The sequence below is a fragment of the Panthera tigris genome, chromosome B4, assembly GCF_018350195.1.
Source record: "Panthera tigris isolate Pti1 chromosome B4, P.tigris_Pti1_mat1.1, whole genome shotgun sequence".
Lineage (NCBI taxonomy): Eukaryota > Metazoa > Chordata > Mammalia > Carnivora > Felidae > Panthera > Panthera tigris.
This window is the reverse complement of record NC_056666.1, coordinates 56,316,675-56,336,001: the sequence shown is the minus strand read 5'-3', so window position 1 is coordinate 56,336,001 and position 19,327 is coordinate 56,316,675. Positions and strand designations below refer to the sequence as shown.

At 37.5% G+C, this 19,327-nt stretch overlaps 1 protein-coding gene across 20 annotated transcripts in view; it reads left to right on the top strand.

Moving 5' to 3' along the window:
• SOX5 (SRY-box transcription factor 5) overlaps window positions 1-19,327 on the top strand; it is a 930,253-nt gene that overhangs the window by 894,598 nt on the left and 16,328 nt on the right. For all 20 annotated transcript variants that reach the window (XM_042991948.1, XM_042991946.1, XM_042991954.1 and 17 more), the window contains one exon: window positions 7,272-7,417. In XM_042991948.1, the coding sequence (XP_042847882.1) occupies window positions 7,272-7,417 (146 nt within the window). The remainder of the gene's footprint in view (window positions 1-7,271; window positions 7,418-19,327) is intronic.

Here is a 19,327-nt window from a genome sequence, read left to right as displayed (position 1 = left end):
AATTATAGACCCTTAAATAGATAGAGCAGATATCCATATCATCTAGTCAAAACTTGTTATTTTACAGATAAAGAACCAGCGCTTATGGAGGCTAAGTGCTTACCCAGGAATTCTAAGTGAGTTCCTGTCACAGTGTAGACAGTTCTGTGACCCTGTGTTTATTTCCTCCATTTTAATTTCAAGGAAGCAACTGTACATGAAGACCAAGTAATGTGCCCAAACTCACAGCCAGTGGAGGTCGGGGCCATAAGATCGTGGTCTCTGGCTGGCATGCTCTCTTTTCAGCCTATGGATAGCCTTTCCGCATTAGATGCTCTTCTCAGTCCTTTCTCTATCCTCTCATCCAATAAATGGAAATCAAATATCTTCTCTATGTGATATGATTGGCAGGATGATGAGCAGATGGAAGTCTGAGAGGCTTTAGATGCCTACAGTCTTGTTCTTTAAGTCTTTGGAAGATATTAGGATGTTTTAGTCTTACCCTTTATTCCTCAGAGGCATTAACACTTGAAAAGTAAAACTTCACTGAGCAAAAGTAGAAAAGTAGTAGACTCACATTGATTCAATAAGATGAAGAGAAATGTTTTCAAGTTCGAAGGAGGACATTACCTTGAAATTTCAGTAGTTTACAATTTTAATGAGAAAAACTGCTATGAGGGTAGGTTATTAAACAAAAATATTATAATAGTTTAATTGAAAGCCATTGGATTTTTAGGAAGTTGAGGGTATTATTCAACATCTGGCAATTAACATTTGCATAACACTTTACAATTTACAAATTGCTTTCACATTTATAATCTAATTAATTCTTGTGAGTTTTCACAGATGAAGAAATGGCTACATATCAGGGTGCCAAAAGTTTGATGATGATAAGTGACCTCAACAATTGAGAAAAAAAATTAGTATTTGTTAAAAATAACTTGAAACACATGTGCCCTTGCTTTTACTTACAGCTGAAAAGCCCTATGTAAAATAAATATGTAGTAAATAAGATTTTGTATTGCCTTCATAGCATCTGTTAAATCCATGGATTTAATAAATATGTGTCATGTGGTACAGGCTTCCATTGATGTGATGACATAAATAATCACCCTGGAATTGCAAAGGTAGATACTTTCAACTTAGAAATATGCATTTATTCCTTCAATAGACCCTGCCATGGGCCAAAGGAATAAAAGACTGAAAATTTAAAAATGCCCTCAAGTAGTTCATAGACTGGTGTGAAAGACAAACTTAGACAAATGGAAGGCAATGTGACTGTAAAAGCATATATACGGTTTTGAAAGAGCATATAGATGAGAAGTTCTAATGTTGACAAGGAGCATGCCTGGGGTATATCAGGGAAGTCATTACAGAAGGGGCGACATCTGAATAAAGTCCCAAACACACCAAAAAGACAGAGTATTTCAGCAAAAGAGAAACGCTTGGGAGACAGAGGCCAGTGCTTGGAAGAGGAAATAGTCCTGTGCTGCTTAAACACAGAATCAAGAGAGACCAGCAGGAAGTGACGCAGGAAAGATAAGCAGAATTGATATCATGAGGAGACTTTTAGGCCATTGTAAAGTGTTTGGAATTTATCCCAGAATGACATTTTGGGGGGAACATTACAGGGTGTCTTGTTCCAGTGTATTTGGGAAAAGCTGCATACTTTTGTTATCTCTGGAAGATTCACAGCGCACATTAACATTATCACGATCTTGGGAATTTGTGCAATAAAGAAACCTTTTTTCACTTTAATTTAGTATTTCCCACACTTATTTGAACATGGAATTATTTTTTCACAGAATATTACATCTCATCATCTTATGAAATGCTCCTTTAAGCACCAAGGTACCAAGAGATGGGTTTTTAATCAGGTAAAGTGACATGATCCAGATTCCTTTGGGAGGATATTTTGGAATGCTTTATCTGGAAGCAGATAAAGAAGATAGATTCAAGGAGTGTAAGCCCGAAGATAGGGAAACCAGTTAAGAGTTTAAGGCATTAGCCAGGTGAGAGATGAGGTGCCTTTAGTGAAAGCTGTGACCATCATGATGGAGAAGACACACATTTGAGAGCTGAGGAGGAGGCATGACTGTCACAGCTTGGTTGCCTGTTATATATATGGGGTAAAGGAGATCCCTCAGGTGACTGAATGGGCCACTGGAAAGGGATAAAGAATGTAGAAAAAAACAGGCTGAGGCAGTGGGAAGACAATGAATTCTATGCTGCTTTTCAGATCCTCATGAGACAGACAAGTAGAGAAGCTTGGTATGTGTATTTAAACATATGTGTATGTGTATTTAAGCTTGGTATGTGTATTTACAAATCAGGAAGGATTTGAGGTAGGTAGCAGATATTTTATAGTACTTGGGATCACCCTTGACTTTTAGAGTGCATTCAGACCAATTGTGGTATTTGGTTTCGAAGGCTGCCACGACAAGTTACCATAAACCAGGTCGCTTAAACTGTAAATCTATTCTTTCACTATGTGGAGGCTAAAAATCCAAAGTGGTGTCAGCAGGGTTAGTTCCTGCTGGAGGCTCTGAGGGAGAGCCTTGTGTTCCTAGTTCCTTGTAGCTTCTGGTAGTCCTTGGTGTTCTTGGCTTATAGGTGCATAATTCCAGACTCTGCCTCCACATTCACATGGCCTTCTCTCCTTTGTCTCAGTATCAGATCTCTCTCCTTTAAGACTCACCTGACATCCAGGGTGATCTCATTTCAAGATCCTCAATATAAGTACATCTGCAAAGACTCTATTTCCAAATGAGGTCACATTTACAAACACCAGGGTTGGGACACAGACATACCTTTTTGGAGAAACACAATTCAACCTGTTACAAGTGGTTTTCTGTTTTTCCTTCTACCTTTCAACAGCTTCTTTCCTTGTGGAGCAGCCCATACTCTTTCTGTTTCGATTTTATCCTAAGATTGTTCATGGGTTTCCTAAGTGAAGCTGACCATGGTATTTAATAACAATAAACCACTTTAAAAATATAAACTTTAAATAGATGTCATATTATACCATTTACCATTTTTGTAATGGAACAAATGTAAGGTTGATGGAAGAATTACATGAAATAACACAGGTTATTTCCAGGCCTCCCCATTTTTTTTCGGCCTCTGAAAATATATAAAAGGGGCCTTTTTAATTTTGAGAATTTTGTTGGTAGTGATTAAGAAGAAACACCAAGGCATAAAAAACCAAACTGGTGAATTTAATAAGGTTACAGGATCTCACAAACGTTTTACATTAATGATCCCTAACCTACATTTCCCAAATCTCATTTGAGGTATTAACTGGAAGTCATGTTGACCTTTACTTTCCCACTTCCCTCCTAAGATTGAGGCTCACCAAACCTCTCCTAAGTACATACCCTCCTTCTGATCCTATCTTATGATGAAGTTGGTGCCTAAATATATAATTAAGGCAAAATAAAATGTATCAAGTGATCATTTGGGGCATTTTGAACTCTGATGGCATGACCCCTTTTCCTTGAAACTCTGGACCAACAAGAAATGATATCCCTTCACAGATTTTATCATTATTGTCAATGTCATACAATAAGACTGCTGAGGGTGAGCATATAGACCAAATGCAAGAGAAAAGAAAAAGACAGGAATTAACATTTTTTACTGCCTCCTCAGGTACCAAATGTTATCTACTCCTTCACAAAATGTGTAATTTCATTTAATTCTCCCATCAATCTTACATTCATCTTACAGTAAATGGAAATGGAAATCCAATGACATCAAGTGTTCTATTTGGCAAATGTCACACTTTCCAAACCCAGATCCTTCTGAATCCAATGCCCAAATCCTGCCCATTTCACTATGCCATTTTGTAAATAAACTGACAGTGAGTAACTCTCATGGACCATTATGCAAGACTGTATTAACTCATTTACTCTTCACAAATTTATATTATCTAGTCTCTAGGTGTTATCTCCATTTAACCAATAACATAATTGAGACTTAAAAGGGTAAAACAACATGTACAATTTATATAGCTTGTAAGTGGCAAAGTTAGGATTTCCGTTCAGGCTTATCCAACTCCAAAATGCAAACTTTTTCTGAAAATTGTAACCTTGGACCAAATCAAAGGAGAGGTGAAGAACAGATCCCAGGCAAGGATTTGAAGATGGAGAAGTCAGAGAGGAAAGGGGATCCTGCGCTGTGATAAGAAACAAGGAAGAAAGCACTTTCTAGAATGAGGGGATTGTCAGTGCTGTCATTCTGCAAGGCATGGCTAATGTCCCTTGGATTTGGCTGTTTAAAAAAGCAAGGAAGCTGAAACAAGATTGTAGCAGAAATGGAAGAGTGAGGAAGGAATGGGGAGTGTGGTAAGAATCTTAGAAGGTAAAGAGAGAGAGAGTTGGAAAGAGAAGGCAGCACAAAGTTGAGAGAGACTTTATTTGCTTTGTCTCAGGTGGAGAAAATGAAGTACTTACAAGGTGAAGTGGTTAGAGACGGTGGAGAAGTTCAGATACAGGTGACAGAAATGTGAAAGAGAATGACCAATGGTGAAGTATAGAAATCTAGAACACGAGCTTCGGGGGTTTGCCTTGAATGAAGGTAGAGGCAACATTTTCACTGAAGCAGGAGGAGGCAGTGGGCAGAAAGGGAGACAGATTTGAAGCGAACATGGGTAGGAGTCGCGGTATGGGTGGGGCAGGAAGGTGAGAGCTCAGCCTTATACTGGTGTTTCCAAAATCAGAGGGGAGGCCATTTGCCAAGAGAGAGGGAATCGGCAAGATTGATAATTTGGTGACTGTGACGAGAACAAAATGTAAAGAAGCAGCAAGCGACCCTGCTATGATTCAACTCTGTGATGTATAAAATGCCTTTAAGATTTAACACAGCAGATACAAATGTTAGATTTCATATAGCATTTTAGCTAATACTCCAAAGTCTCTAAAAGCAGGAATGTTTCTTTTAAAGTGGATGCCCATTTCCACCTGCATAGGAATACACACCTCAAACTGGAAATAGACATTACGGAACATATGTCTGTCAGTTATTCACCTCCATATAATTTGCATCCCTTTTGCATCTATATTAATCATTTTTTCTGCACAATGTTATCTTGGCAGCACCCAAAAAACATAAAGAATTCATACTTTTATTCAACGCCATGTGCCAAACAATTTCAAAGTGTACTTGTGCTCTGGAGAAGCTAAATAGACTGCATGATGCCAGGTTGTACATAAACAGGGGTTAGAGGATAGGAAAATCAGGCTGATCGTCTTCAGATCTTTCACCAAATGAACATATACTGAGACCACCACTGTCATCTAAGAGCCGTATTTCTTTCTAGAGTAGTAGTGTTCATGAACAGAATAAGTTCAAGAATAATATATTAAGAAAGTTGTTCAAGAGAACCAAGACAGGATGTTGAGGATAATATAAGGTTAAAAACAACCATAATTTAAAGTAAACACTAACCCTAAAGGCTTGACCTGGGTCTAAATTGTTGTTTACAATTTATAATGTGTTTATTTATAATTTATATTGAGCAATGAGGTTTTTTATTTTGAGAATTTATAATGAGCAATGAGGTTTTGTTCTTTGAATAAGTTCCAATGAATTTAGCTCTGAAAAGCAAAACATATAGTAGCTTTCAAGGCTCCCCTTTCTGTCGCCTACACTGGAACTAACTTATCTTTCTGCCTCAAGGAGATCAGAGGATGAAGTCTAGTCTGTGCATAGCAAGGGGGTGGGGGGAAAGCATGGATCATTTAGAAACCTTCCTGCACTGAAGCACTGCGCTAATCTGACATCAGCTTCTTCAATAGAATGTTTAAGCAGCAAGAAAGTATTCTATGTTTTTTGGCAATCAGCAGATCAGATAGAAGAATCTAGCAATACGATGAGGATGTGTAATCTGACATGATTAGACAAGGCTCTTTAGTACCAGAACATTCATAATTGAGACAAAGAAAGAGTATTAATAACACTTTCCTAACACGGCAGTTAGCCATTTTATATTTCCTTTCTTTAATCTTAGTGTTTTTCAACAAATCATGGGATTTAATAGCGTGTTTTGGCAGATTAGAGGATTTATGGCCCAGATGTTTTTTGTTCTAAAAATGGATTAGGGTGTAAAGTTTGCTGGAATCCATGGAACATGTTGAGGCAAGCCGGTCATTTTATGTGTGATTAGTGCCTGCCTTCTGTCTCACAGTCCCTCCATCTGTCACAATTCACCAATGGATCTGGTTAGATTTAGCCTCATGTCACAAACAAGTCCCTTTTCTGGGCAATTTCATATTATAGATTCAGTTTATGCCATTTTATGCCCTAGTTAAAAGATAGGGAGAGTGAAAGATGATATATTAGCTTCCCTTTCAATATTTACAAAACAGTGTTTTCCCATCGGTATTCTACCCTAAAGTCGTGCAGATTATCATAATAATGTGCATCAAATAAATAAGTGACCAGTGTTAACATTCAGGTAAAAATTAGTTTTGCTCCTCAAACCTCTTCTTTAAAAGAAATTATTTTGGCAATTTTTCTTTTCTTTTTGTTTTTTTTTTTTTTTTCTTTTAACTAATTTTGGATTATGGAGCTATAGACAAGTTGGTCATTTGACCGTCTTATGAAAAGTGTGAATTAAATGTGAGTGTAGTTTTCAGTAGCCACAATTTCTGATCGTACAATTCACAGGTATTTGGTTACATCCATGCTTGAAATTTAGCCTCTTACAAGTTTGTATCCATAGCAAATCACTGCCACCTGTGGTTTATTTCACCATCAATGGGGGGGGCGGGGGGGTGAGGGGATGATCTCCTTTCACTTAGTTAATAATGATTTATTCCTTCTGTACATAACACAGCTAATAGTGCTATGTACAAACTCTAAACTGACCTTTCTAACACTGCGAGAATGTCGGTAATTAGAGTGATAATCATCAATACCCATATCCTGCAGTATGATCCTTACATGAAAACAAGTATCAAAGATAGGTTTTATTTGGGCACTACAAAACATTCAGATAACTGAAAGTTTATTTAAAAACTATATTGTGAACTTTCCAAGCATGTGGAAAAAACTATATTTCACTTAAGTACTGTGTATGCATTACAGGTACTTGGCAGCATGTTCACGTATGACTGTGTGAATCAGTCATTATCAATTACTCATTCGTTCATTCGTCGTAGACAAATGACACTGAAAAATTATTATGTGCCAGACACTAGCCATTACGCAAAAAGGACGTGGTTTTTATGGTTAAAGGTTAAGCTCTCCATGCCTTTATACAAAACATAGCCTTTGTTCTGTCACACCTTCAGGTTATTTAAATGACCATGATGCTGTCACCAAGGCAATCCAAGAAGCTCGGCAGATGAAGGAGCAGCTTCGGCGGGAGCAACAGGTGCTTGATGGGAAGGTGGCTGTTGTGAATAGTCTAGGTCTCAATAACTGCCGGACAGAAAAGGTTAGTTCATAAAAGATCTGACTTTCCAAAACTACTTCCGTTGCCTGAAAGCTTTTCTCCTTTGTTTTCTCACCTCACCATCCTCAGAATGATGCTTCTCCCTCCTTTTCCCCCCGCTCTGTCAATACAGAAAAATCTCCATGCCCATCCTAATCAAAACCATCTGCAAATGAGAAGAGTTATAATTCTCTTCTATCCATGTCCAAACTTTATTGACAATTAATAACCCCCTGTCTGCCATCTGTTTGCATTAAAATGGAATGGCATTTGAAATATTTGAGTCTGAGTGAAAGTTTTGCTCTACAGAGATGCTTAACTTGTATTTGGGGATGAGCTGGATTTGAAAATCCTGAATCTTCTTTAATCAGCATAAGCTTGGATGATACCCACGCTCACAGTCTAAGTAACTAGGATCCTGAGCTTGTCATAATATGTTTCCACTGCAAAGCACGGTCAAGTTTTAGATGACCGCACAGTTAGAAATTCTGACTTTATTATAAAACAAAATGTGCTTTTTAAAACTTGTACATTGTTGTTATGCCTAAGCCCAGTGAAACTTCTGAATTCATCTGAGATACATTAATTTCAAATTCTTGTGTCTAAGCTGCATGGTATTTTATTCAGAAAAATATTATGTTATTATAGAATGCTCAGAGAGATGTATTTATGTAGGTAATATGTGATTTTTTTAATTGAAATTTTAAAATATTACCGAGTCTCCTTTTCACAATTCTATAGCTAAAGAGACATGGTAAATAAGAGGGAAAAAAAATGATCAGCTACTTAGCAGCAACTTGAAAGTTAACCGTCATGGGAAGCTTGTGAGTCAAACAGTATTGTCCAGAATGAGCAGATTGTTAATTTGATAGCTTTCTGGTTTCCCAGGTTTTATATGGAATTTGATGTGCAATCTCTAAGCTCACAATCTGCATAGCGAAAGTGAAATATATGTGTGATCCTGTCACAACTGTACTTTTCGTCTGGTCCAAACATGGGTCAAAAGGATGGGGAAATGATTTTAATTCTGCTCCGTTCCTGGAGGGGAGAGCAAAGCATGGTTAGGTACACATCCCTTGCAGTCACACAACATAACAAGAGCAACATTGGTGCAGCAAGAAGGGCACAAAATTTTTCTAGCTAAGCACCAGAAGGGAAGGGGGAAAAGCAACGTGACAGCTCTAAGAAGGAATGATAGCAAGCATGAAGGAATTTATATTCAAATATTTAAACATTCTTGAAAGGATGCTTGAACAGAAATTCCTTTTCTCTGCTCCCCATGTAGAAATGAGTTTAACACTCAGCCAGATGCTAATGCGAAGTGACTCAAGCTATTCCTCGCAAGCATAGCTAAATTGCCGTTATTTGTTAAGCGCATTGAATTCAGCTGTGGATACAGCAGTTGGTTGCATTCAGCAAGCATCTGTACCCTTTTTTTTTTTTAATCCTCCAAAGCAGAGACAACTCTACCTATCTCCCCCCTCTCCTCCCCTGTGCTGGCTGGGAATTGTCAAGTGACAACCGACCAAATCCTTTTGGACAGGAAGCCTTCATCCTGAGTTCTATATACTTGCAAAACAGGCCTTGTGGTTGGATCAGGGAGCCCATTAAAAGCACTTTGATGGTATGGAAATTCATCTTCATGAAGCTCCTAGGCCCCTAAGCAGCATGCTGTTTAGCTGTGGTTACAGATCAGTCATTCAGATCGGAGGGCAATAATTGTGCTGACGGCTTGTAAGGCAATGGAAGTACATAAAATAATCCTGGGCCCTCCACCATGGCACTGCGAGTTAATCTTCTCTAATACAGATCAGCTGTTGTTCTAACACATGACTTTATGCCGGCTCCAGTGACTCTGCTCAGCCTTTTGATTAAGTAACAGGAGTGGAGCCATCTGCATTCACTTTACTCCATAGTTGTCCATTGTTAGGGAACTTTATTTCCACTTCTTGTTCCACTCGTTCCAAGCATACTTTATCTCTCTGATTAGCACCTTCTCTATTTGCGCTGCAGGAGTGAGAGTTGCCTCTTGTTGAAAGCTACTGCCTTCAGTGTTCCTTTCTCTTTTGTAGAATTAGAACTTTTTAGAAATCTGTTTTTGAAGTAATACCTGCCAAAATCTGTTGGCCAATTAAGATATCTCCAGTCCCAAGAATGTTGTCCTTCCCAGATCTCTTCACCGTGCCCTTTCAGTGCGACTGAGTTATGTCATCAGCAACAGTCTTGTATTTTTATGGTTTTTTTAAGTGAAAATCTTAAAATAAAGTGAAACAGTTCCATTATTATAATAGCATGGCAAACTTTTGTAAGGTGTGAGTAAATATTTTCAGCAGACGATTCTGAATGACTCCTTGGTACCTGACAGTGAAAGTGTGATTTTTGAAGCTCTCCCGAGAAGCAGGTATTAACTGTGCTTGCCCTTTCCTATTGAACTAGCTTGCTTGTCATTTCTACAATATTAATGATTGATCTATGTGCAACTCCTGGGAATGCGATAATGTCAAATTTATGTTCTTTAATTAATACGTGCTGTGTATGGGGGGGTGGTATTATGTACTTGAACAAGAAAGTATGTTCTCTGCCTTTATGAAGTATATGGTTTAAATCAAATTATTATTTTGACTGTCAGTCATGGCACCTTTATGTTTGTGAGCCTACTTATAGGAAGTGAATAAAGGCCCCACCCATTTTCTTTGGTATATCAGATCGATTCTGCACCTGAGTTGACAAAGGTGGCTGCTTATTCTTCCACATAAAGTGACATCACTTTGCCTATCCCGTTGTTAATTTCCTAATACCTACCTTTTTAATAGATTTTTATACTTTCCTGGCTTTATCCATGGCCAAAGCATAGGTAGATGAGTAGTTGGTTTGGAATTTTGCTTCCGTTTGAAAGACATAAACAGAATATATGGTAAATTTCTGCACTGTATCATACCATTTGAATCCCAAAAGGACATTTCTCTCACTAAAGCAATATTCCCAATTTCCAAAACCCGGAAAGTGTGGGAGATGTAAGGAGAAGGGGAGATAAAAGAAAAAAAGAGAGAAAGGATCTGGGAGAAAGGAAAGGGGAAAAGAGAAGAAATCCAGCCTGGCGCTCCCATCTGTCCGAAAGGTGATTAGCACAACCTGAGACCCAGATAGTTGGAATCCGCAGTGCAGATCTGTTTTCTTGAGTACGCAAACCTTATACACAGAAACTTTTCTCCACATTTCAAATGACCAACATGGTTGTCCCAAGTAGAGAGTCGTAATTCTGAAAAGCTGTAATTGGTAGTAAAAACAATTAGAGGTGTGAAGATAGGGACAAATGTTTTCTAGTAATATGCACCAAAACACATAATGAAAGTCATTTTTACTAAAACACATTTTAATTGAAGACTTCTAAAAGATTTTTCATTTTTTACTTTTCTTGGAAGTGTGTCAACATACCCAAAAACTGTGTATGTCAGGTTTCTTGGAAACTCTGGGACACAGTGTTATTTATAATTGTCATTTCAGGTTAATTATAGCCTGATTGCATATTCGGATAATGTTATCTTTTATCACATAGCTCTTCACAGATTAGTGTTATGGATGAATAAAAAATCTTCTCAGGTAGAAAGAATCAGAAAGACTCTCATACATTTGGCTTGTCAAAACCACCTGCTTTGCTTCATTAGCACCCGCCTGGCACAGTCTTGACCATATGATCAACTGCATACTCAGGTTCTGACCTTGTGTTTGAAGGTAGCCATAGTTAAGAGGGAATCATAAAGTCCTCAGTTTTTGTCCTGATACCACTAGGCAGTACTAGTATAATAGAAACCCAATGCACTTGAAATAGTGCAGAAATTTCCAGAAATTTCCTTGCTTATTTCCCTCACCCCCAATGTAGTTAACCTAGGAGAATGATGCCTATGCTGTGGTATTTGGTAGACATGTGTTTCATTACATGCATCAGGAAGTCTAAACACAATAGCTTCAACAAATAACGATTCATTTTTAACACATAATGAAGTTCTGGAGTGGGCAGTTCATGGTGTTAGTTTATCAGCTCAGCAATGTCAGGGTTGAAATCTCTGTGATTCGCTTAGTTTTTCCCTTAGTGTCATAAACTGGTGCTCTACCTACAACCATGCCAGCTCAGGAAGGAGAAGGAGTTTTCTCTTTGCTCTTTTCAGGCCTCTTTCGCATAGAGATGTTTTTCCTCCCTCCTTCATTCACATTGGAGTGTTTCTTACGTTATTCACATAGAGATGTTTCACTGCACCCCTGAAGCTGACTTCCACAAACATCTCATTTGGGTAGAAATGGGTCCTATGCATTCCTTTAAGACAATTACTGGTCAAAGGAAGAGAACTTGCCTTAAGTTTACCAGGAATGATATTTTGGAACAGAATTAGAGACCTTATCCCCCTAGAGAGCAAGGGATATCTTAAGATCAAAGATTATGTTGACAGAGAAGAAAAGGACCAGAATGGCTATTGAGTAAGAAAAGGCCATTGAAAGCCACAGCTGCATTATAAAAGTATCAAAGCTCTCAAACATTTTCTTTATAAAACCTGTTTGTTTTCATTATATTATATTTGTGGTCATCTAACTACTTTTGCTCTTGCGCCATTACATGTCCCCAGGGCCTCATACCTTGTCTGTGGTCCATAAAGAATTAAATCACACATAAGCATGTGCGCACACATACATGAAAACGTTGCTTAGGTGACAGGTTAAACCAATGAATATGTGTTCTCACACATGCTTTCTACATGTTAAGGCCAACTGTGGTCCTACTTTCATATATAAAATTGATGCCACTCACAAAAATAAACCTACAGATGTGCACATCTGTTTTTTAAGGTAGAGAATTTATCCACCAAGCAAACATTAATTGCCTACAGTGTACTTGAAATCTAAATGCCTACCCATGCTATGAATTCATCTATTACTCCAAATAATAATACCTGGCAAAATGCCTTACTTTTCCTTCTGAGGTTCTGTGAACATTCATTGCAAATTTCCATAGAATAAGGTGAAAATGTAGCAAATAAAATGTATATTTTAAACAATACTTTATTCAATAACAATGGCAGTTTCTCTTTCACTTGTCAGTCATACTCATGAGAAGCCTTTCCAAATATCATATGGACTAATTTGTAAACAGAGGTTAATTTTTATAACCCTGGCACTTGGAAACTTCCATTACAACCTCCTCTTTTTCTGCTATTGTCAACTTCTTTCTTTCCCTTTAACGGAGTGCCAAACATGAAATGACAGTGGCCAATGTTGACTTAATGTGGATGTTTAATAATGAAAAAAAGTGTGTCAGTCCCAGCATTAGTTACAAATGGCAGTAAGTGTATCGGATGGCAGGCCTGTAATAATTTTACATCCATCATTCTTTCCTGATGCTTCGCTGGCCATCTGATGGATGGGGCCAGCAGTGTTAACTCTTCAGAAACTGACACAGTGTATCTAGTTCAGCATTATCTAACACATGCTCCTTCCCTTAGATAAGGACAAGGCATGTGAGGAATTGTGAATTACAGGTTACGCTTTGAAAAAGTGACTGTGAAGGAACTCATGCGTCTGTGTTCAGTGGAAGATACTACAATTAATTAATGATTTATGGATGGCTTTTGTAGATGTTGCCTTTAGTCAAAATGAATTAGAGAAGTCAAATTAGAACCAGCTATTTCAGTGGTTAGAGGAAAAAAATCACTAAGGAGAAAGGCATGTTAGGTAAATCCTGCACGAGGAAGTGAGATAGATCATCACCGCACCCTGGCAAAGCAGGAGCTTTTTACCTGGGGGTCGGGGGTGAGGGGGGCGCCGAGTTGTGTGTGAGCACGCATGTGTGATTTTTAAAAAGCTCCCCAACTTTTAAGTCTGCTGGTTGGAATTTGTCTAGGAAAAACTACAGTAACACAAATTATTAATAGTATTTCTTTATAAAAGTATTATTTTTTAATCTCTACATTTGCATATTAATTATTCCATGACTTTAAAAGATACATAAAATCTGATGTTGAATGCTTGCTTTTTTTTATAATTAGAGGCTCTCTACTCTGAAAATTTATATAAAATGGATAGGGAACTGCTTTCTAGGCAACTGATTATTAGGAAATCTAGACCAGCTTTTTGTGTGCAAGTTGGCATTTGATCCTTAGGTTTTCTTTTCTTTTGTTTTTCATTCATAAAACCTTCTTAATTCTGAGTGTCTTAGCTAGGGAACACTTCTTATGGGACAGGAGGGGAGAGGAAAACCCCTTAGTGAATATTATCAGCACAGAGCAGCCAGTTTTCAAAGACCATGACAAAAAGGCGAATAGGTATTATGTCATCACCCATCCATCACTCTATATGTCAGCCTTTCAATAATTCCAATCGACATTCTCGACAGGCTGGTGCAAGTTAAAGGGGCTGTTTGTTTCTAGAAATTGAGTATGGGCTGTCTATAGCCTTTTGTTCCAGATGGTTTTCTTCTGTGTCTTTTCATTTCTTTCTTTTTTCTTTCTTTTCTTTTTGGGGGTATTTAATTGAAATACATGCCGAGTTTGCAGACTGCAAAGATCAGAGCTGTTTTCGTCCAGCAGTGGTAACTATGCATTAAACATTTTGATTTGTTTGAGCTTGAAGTTTAGTCCTTTTTTGCCATTTGCTTCATGGAGTTTGTGTATATTTACAGCCTCTGCATTTAATGGCCACATGCCTTATTTTCACAGATGGCCAGTGGAAGACTTTTTCTTTCTCTTAGTATAGCCCGCTTTCAGTTTTGCTACATTTGTCACAGTGCCACAACTTGCAGCTAGCAAGTGCCCACGCTTGGTGGGGAGCAATTATGGTGTGAGTTTTTAAGGAGCTTTTTAAAGGTTTTTTTTTTCCAGTAAACTTTTTATGGTTTAATTTTCAAGCCTAGAAAAGCTGTGCATGTTTTCAAACAGAGAGTCTTGTGTTCTTTACATCATTCTGGTAGAGGGGTTAGTGCAGGATGGTCCAATAAAATGAGACACACAGGGCATGCCAAATTGGGCTTTCGGATAGACACCCACAGGCCTCTCTGATGATTGAAATTGTCTGTGCATTTAAAGACATGATAGGCTTACAATAGTATTCCTGAAAAAAGCAAGTTTGAAAACACCATGTAGAGAACGATCTAGATATTTTTAAAGTATATTTCTATGTTGCATGTTAAAAAGGCTAGAAGAATAATAATGCAGTAGTCATGCCAAGGTGATGGGGTTGTAAATTGACATACATGTGCCCACATTTCCATTTTTCCTAAATTCCCATAAGGAAAGTAAGAATCACTTTTGTTGTTGGACCAGACGTTTTCTTTTTATAAAAAAAAAAAAAATCTGTTAAGAATGGTCTTTCCTTCTTTTCTCCCTTGGTCCTTTCCTCATCCCCAAGATGGAATAGTCATCTTAGAGACATTTAAACATTAAAGCACTGAAATAATACAGACGTTTGTTTTTTTCAGTTACCTTCTTATATTTACTAGATGTGTTGTATTCTCTATTGTCGTGTATTGCAAACTACCAAATCAGATTAAAAATTATGAGGAAAATGTTCTGAATTTAGCATGTATTTCAAGGATCTCCTTGATCTTTTCAATCATAGCTTTTCTCTTTTTTTTCCCCACAAATGAGAAAGACTTGTTTATGAGTCATAGAAATAATAATGGCTACTGATGTTTATTTTGTGCTTTACCCTTTCCCAAGTGATTTCACATCAGCTTTCAGTCTCATACTGTAATATGAGCAGAACAGTATTCCATCTTTATTTTAAAAATAAAAATGAGGAGCGCCTGGGTGGCTCAGTTGGTTAACCGTCCGACTTCAGCTCAGATCATGATCTCATGGCTTGTGAGTTGGGCCCTGCGTCAGGCTCTGTGCTGACAGCTCAGAGCCTGGAGCCTGCTTTGGATTCTGTCTCCCTCTCTCTCTCTCTGACCCTCCCCCGCTCACTCTCTGTCTCTCTCAGTCTCTGAAAAATAAAACTGAACATTAAAAAAATTTTAATTAAGAATAAAAATGAGATTGGAGATTACAGGAATTCCAGTGGAAGATCAGTTTTTAAACCAAGGTCTTGTGGCTTAAAAGTTCAGTCTGTCTTCTAATGGACCGGGCTGAAGAAGTTCAAGAAAGTACCCTGCCTGATGATTAGCTCCTGGGCCAGTGTTGGTCATATGTATTATGTAGTATGATTTGAGGCTTTATTAAAAAATCTAATTTAAGGGACGCCTGGGTGGCTCAGTTGGTTGAGAGTCCGGCTTCGGCTCAGGTCGTGATCCCGTGGTTTGTGAGTTCGAGCCCTGCGTGAGGCTCTGTGCTGACAGCTTGGAGCCTGGAGCCCGCTTCGGATTCTGTGTCTCCTCCTCTCTCTGCCTCTCCCCCACTCATGCTCTGTCTCTCTGTGTCTCTCAATAATAGGTCAACTTAAAAAAAAAATCTCCTTTAAGCAACCACCATTTCCACAATTCATACATTGTTCTTCCAACTACTTTGTTTTTCCTGTGTCAGCTCCCTTCCTGGGTCTCTCTTCCTCCACCGCACACAAGAGGAGGAGCAAAGAAAACAAAAAGAACATGCTCCATCTTATTTATTTTGCTTCTCGTAAGCAGTGCTGATAAAACATGTGAAGTTTTAGCTGTTCATTAAATTGAAATTTTAAATATCCATTCTAATCTGTATTTTTTCTCTCCCTTCCCTTGAAACAACCACAGATAATTGAAAAGTGAACAATAACTCCGATGTGCCCGTTTCTATTTGTCAGACCCAGCCTTTCTGGACCAAGCCATGACTCTTTCCAATAGTCCAATTGTATTTATTTAACTGAGGTAACTACTGGCTACTGAGGCTACAGTCATAAGAATGCTAGCAGTTTTATAGCTTTTATTCCATGAAATGGAAAAATTAAAGAGAAAAATTCTGTCTGTACATTTCTGTATCTCAATAACTGAGTTATCCATTGTTTATAGAATAATTAATATAAGACAATATTCAGGTTTTTGTTTACATCTATGCTGCCCTCCCACCTACCGGACATCCTGTGTCAGTTATAAATTCTATTATTTTTCTTTGTTGGCCTCCTGTTTTTCTCATGTTGACCCTTTTGATTTAACTCGGTGTGCACAGTGTCTATATCTGCCCTGCTTTGAAATATAACAAAGTCTTTTTTTTTAGATTTTGGTTGGATGCTGACCACATACACAAACATTTGAAAACTTGAGTCTTAGTTTTTTTCTTCTGCCTTCTCTCCTCCACATGTACACACCATAAACACAACTGTGACAAATAAGCCAGGGCCAATATTTTGCCATGGCAGTGTTCCTGTGTACCTTCTTTGTGACTGATTTGTTTTCTGCAGATTGCTTTGAGTGGCCTTTTTGTGCGTTACACCCCCAGGCCTCAGCACCTTCTGCCTCTCTCTGGCAGCACCTTCTTCCTCTCTCCTTAAAACTTACTCAGTTTTAAGGACTAAATTAGTAATGTTGAATTTGGGTACATAAGTGTGTCTTTCACAAAGTACCTGAATCAGTAAGTCTGATTGCTATTTGACAGTCTCTTCACAAAATATACCTCAATAACTCAAGGTTTTTTCATAATTTGCAATATCTTCCTTGACTATAATAGAATGATTGCAGGTTTCTCCATTATAAGTGGAGTTCCCTTAAGTTTTGAAACTTAAAAACTTTTAAGAAACTGTCATTTATGGATAGAGAAAATATTTATAGTTTTATACATTGGTCGCATTGTTTTAGTTTTATTTTAGGGAGTGTCCAGTAAAGTAGGATGTAGAATTGCAGGTTTGAAAGAAAATGAAAAGGCCTTGAATCCAACCTGTCATCTGATGTTGCGTTTCCTCTTCCATATTTTTAATATGCTAGGCAGGTGGTCATATGGCCCATACTTGAAAATCTCCAGAAAGGGGAAATTTTGTTTTACATCTTGAGCAGCTCATTTAATGGACAGAGACTTGTGACTATTAGACAACTCTTTGTGGTTCATTATCTTTCACCTGATAACTTAAAACCATTGGTCAGTGTTGTATCTCTTGACTACGTATGACCAAATTCTATCCCTTTCTCACAATACCAGGCCTTGATTTTTTTTAAATAAGTTAATTCTTAAGATATTTAAAGACAGATGTTTTTGATCTGCTCTTCCCACCTCATTCAACTTTCTTTTTCATCGGCCCCATGCAACTTCTCCAGCATGACAATAAGGGGATTGATAGGAACATAATCCAAAGCCCAAAATATTATGGCCATCGAGCATCATGGTCCACATTCTAATTCCTATAGAAAAATAAACTGAAGTCGTTATAACGTTGTTTTTGTTACTGAGTCCATACTCATTTTTTATTGTCACTACATCCTCTACTAATTGCTCTTAGCTAATTTTTATAACCATCAGCTCTGTCTTTTCTGGAATATCCATTAACTGCTCAGGTCATTGTTCCTCAGATTTCTCTCTTCTTTCATGAAAAACAGAATTATTTGTCATTAGCTTCCTAATATTTCTCATGCTTTAAAACCAATTATTTAAAAATCATAAATCTGCATTCATCAATTCCATCTACAAGTCTTGGAAAATTATTCGTGTATATTAAGACTTGAGTTCATACTAACTGTGTTTCCTTCAAAACCATTCCATCTACAACTTCACAATACTTTTTAAAGAAAATTTGATCTGCCAGTACATTTCAATTTGATCAGATTGCCTGATGAAACTAAGTTTCTAAGAAATGTAGCTAAAATATTTATTTGGCTAAATATTTATTAAAATAAATACTTAGCTTTAGGAAACATTTCATGAAGATGGCTACCAAATTTCATAAAAGGAAATTAGACTGTGGAACAAAATTATGTGTTCTGATGCATGATTTTCTCCACTAGGGGAATCTCTGAATTTAGAAAAAGAAAGCATCAAGATTAGATAAGGCTGATTTTGTAGATAACTAGATTAGAGGACATTTATGGACCTTTCCAACCCCTTTGCTCACATATCTCTATGATTGATTCTCTGATGGAGAAAATGATTGGAAAATATTCCTAAGGAATACCAGATTTCAGAGTAAACGTGTCTAGGAATATCCTAGTGGATACATTTACATTTGGCCAGAGTAAAATTAGTGAGTGATTTCTTCAATTTGCATTTTTGTTAGTCTTGGAGAGAAGTGTGTGTGTGTGTGTGTGTGTGTGTGTGTGTGTGTGTGTGTTAGAGAGAGAGAGAGCGAGAGGGAGAAAGAGAGAGTATGTATTTGTATATAATTTATATACAATTTGCAAGAAAGCCTTTTCTCCCATTTGTGCTGTTAGATTATGTAGGTGGATGGTTATTTCTTACAAAAACAGTGTTCTCAGTAAGCAAGGGTGAAACTGAAAGGTTGAGGGGATAGACATATGCATTATTTCTTTATATTTTACTTAAGCTTATGAGAAAAATCTCCAACTGATAAATCATTATGACATTATAAATAATCTTTCATCTTCTTTGGTGGTCTGTGAGGCTCACATAATTGGAGGGTTAAAAACCTTTTTTGTTTCGTTCTTCCTCCTGTGTCATTAGTATAGAAGTAGACCGTAAAAAAAAGTGCAGCCAGAAGGGGTTTAACTGTTACTGAGTCAACATTTGACAGTCACACTCTATTCTGTCATTTCATGCATGTGCTTTTTATGATTTTTATAGCTTTGTGAGCTTTATTTCAGGGATGTCCATTATGATAGCTGATCCACAGCCCATCTCTTTCTGTCTATGTGTGTCTGCTGGGGAGCAAAGCTCATCACCTTATATGAATCCCAATTTCAAGGAGTAATAGAGGAACCATTTACTCATGCATTGTTTAATTTTGGATTAGGTAACTAAGGAAATATTCACCACCTCTTAAAATGGAGTTTTCGTGGTTTTTTTTTGTTTTGTCTTGACT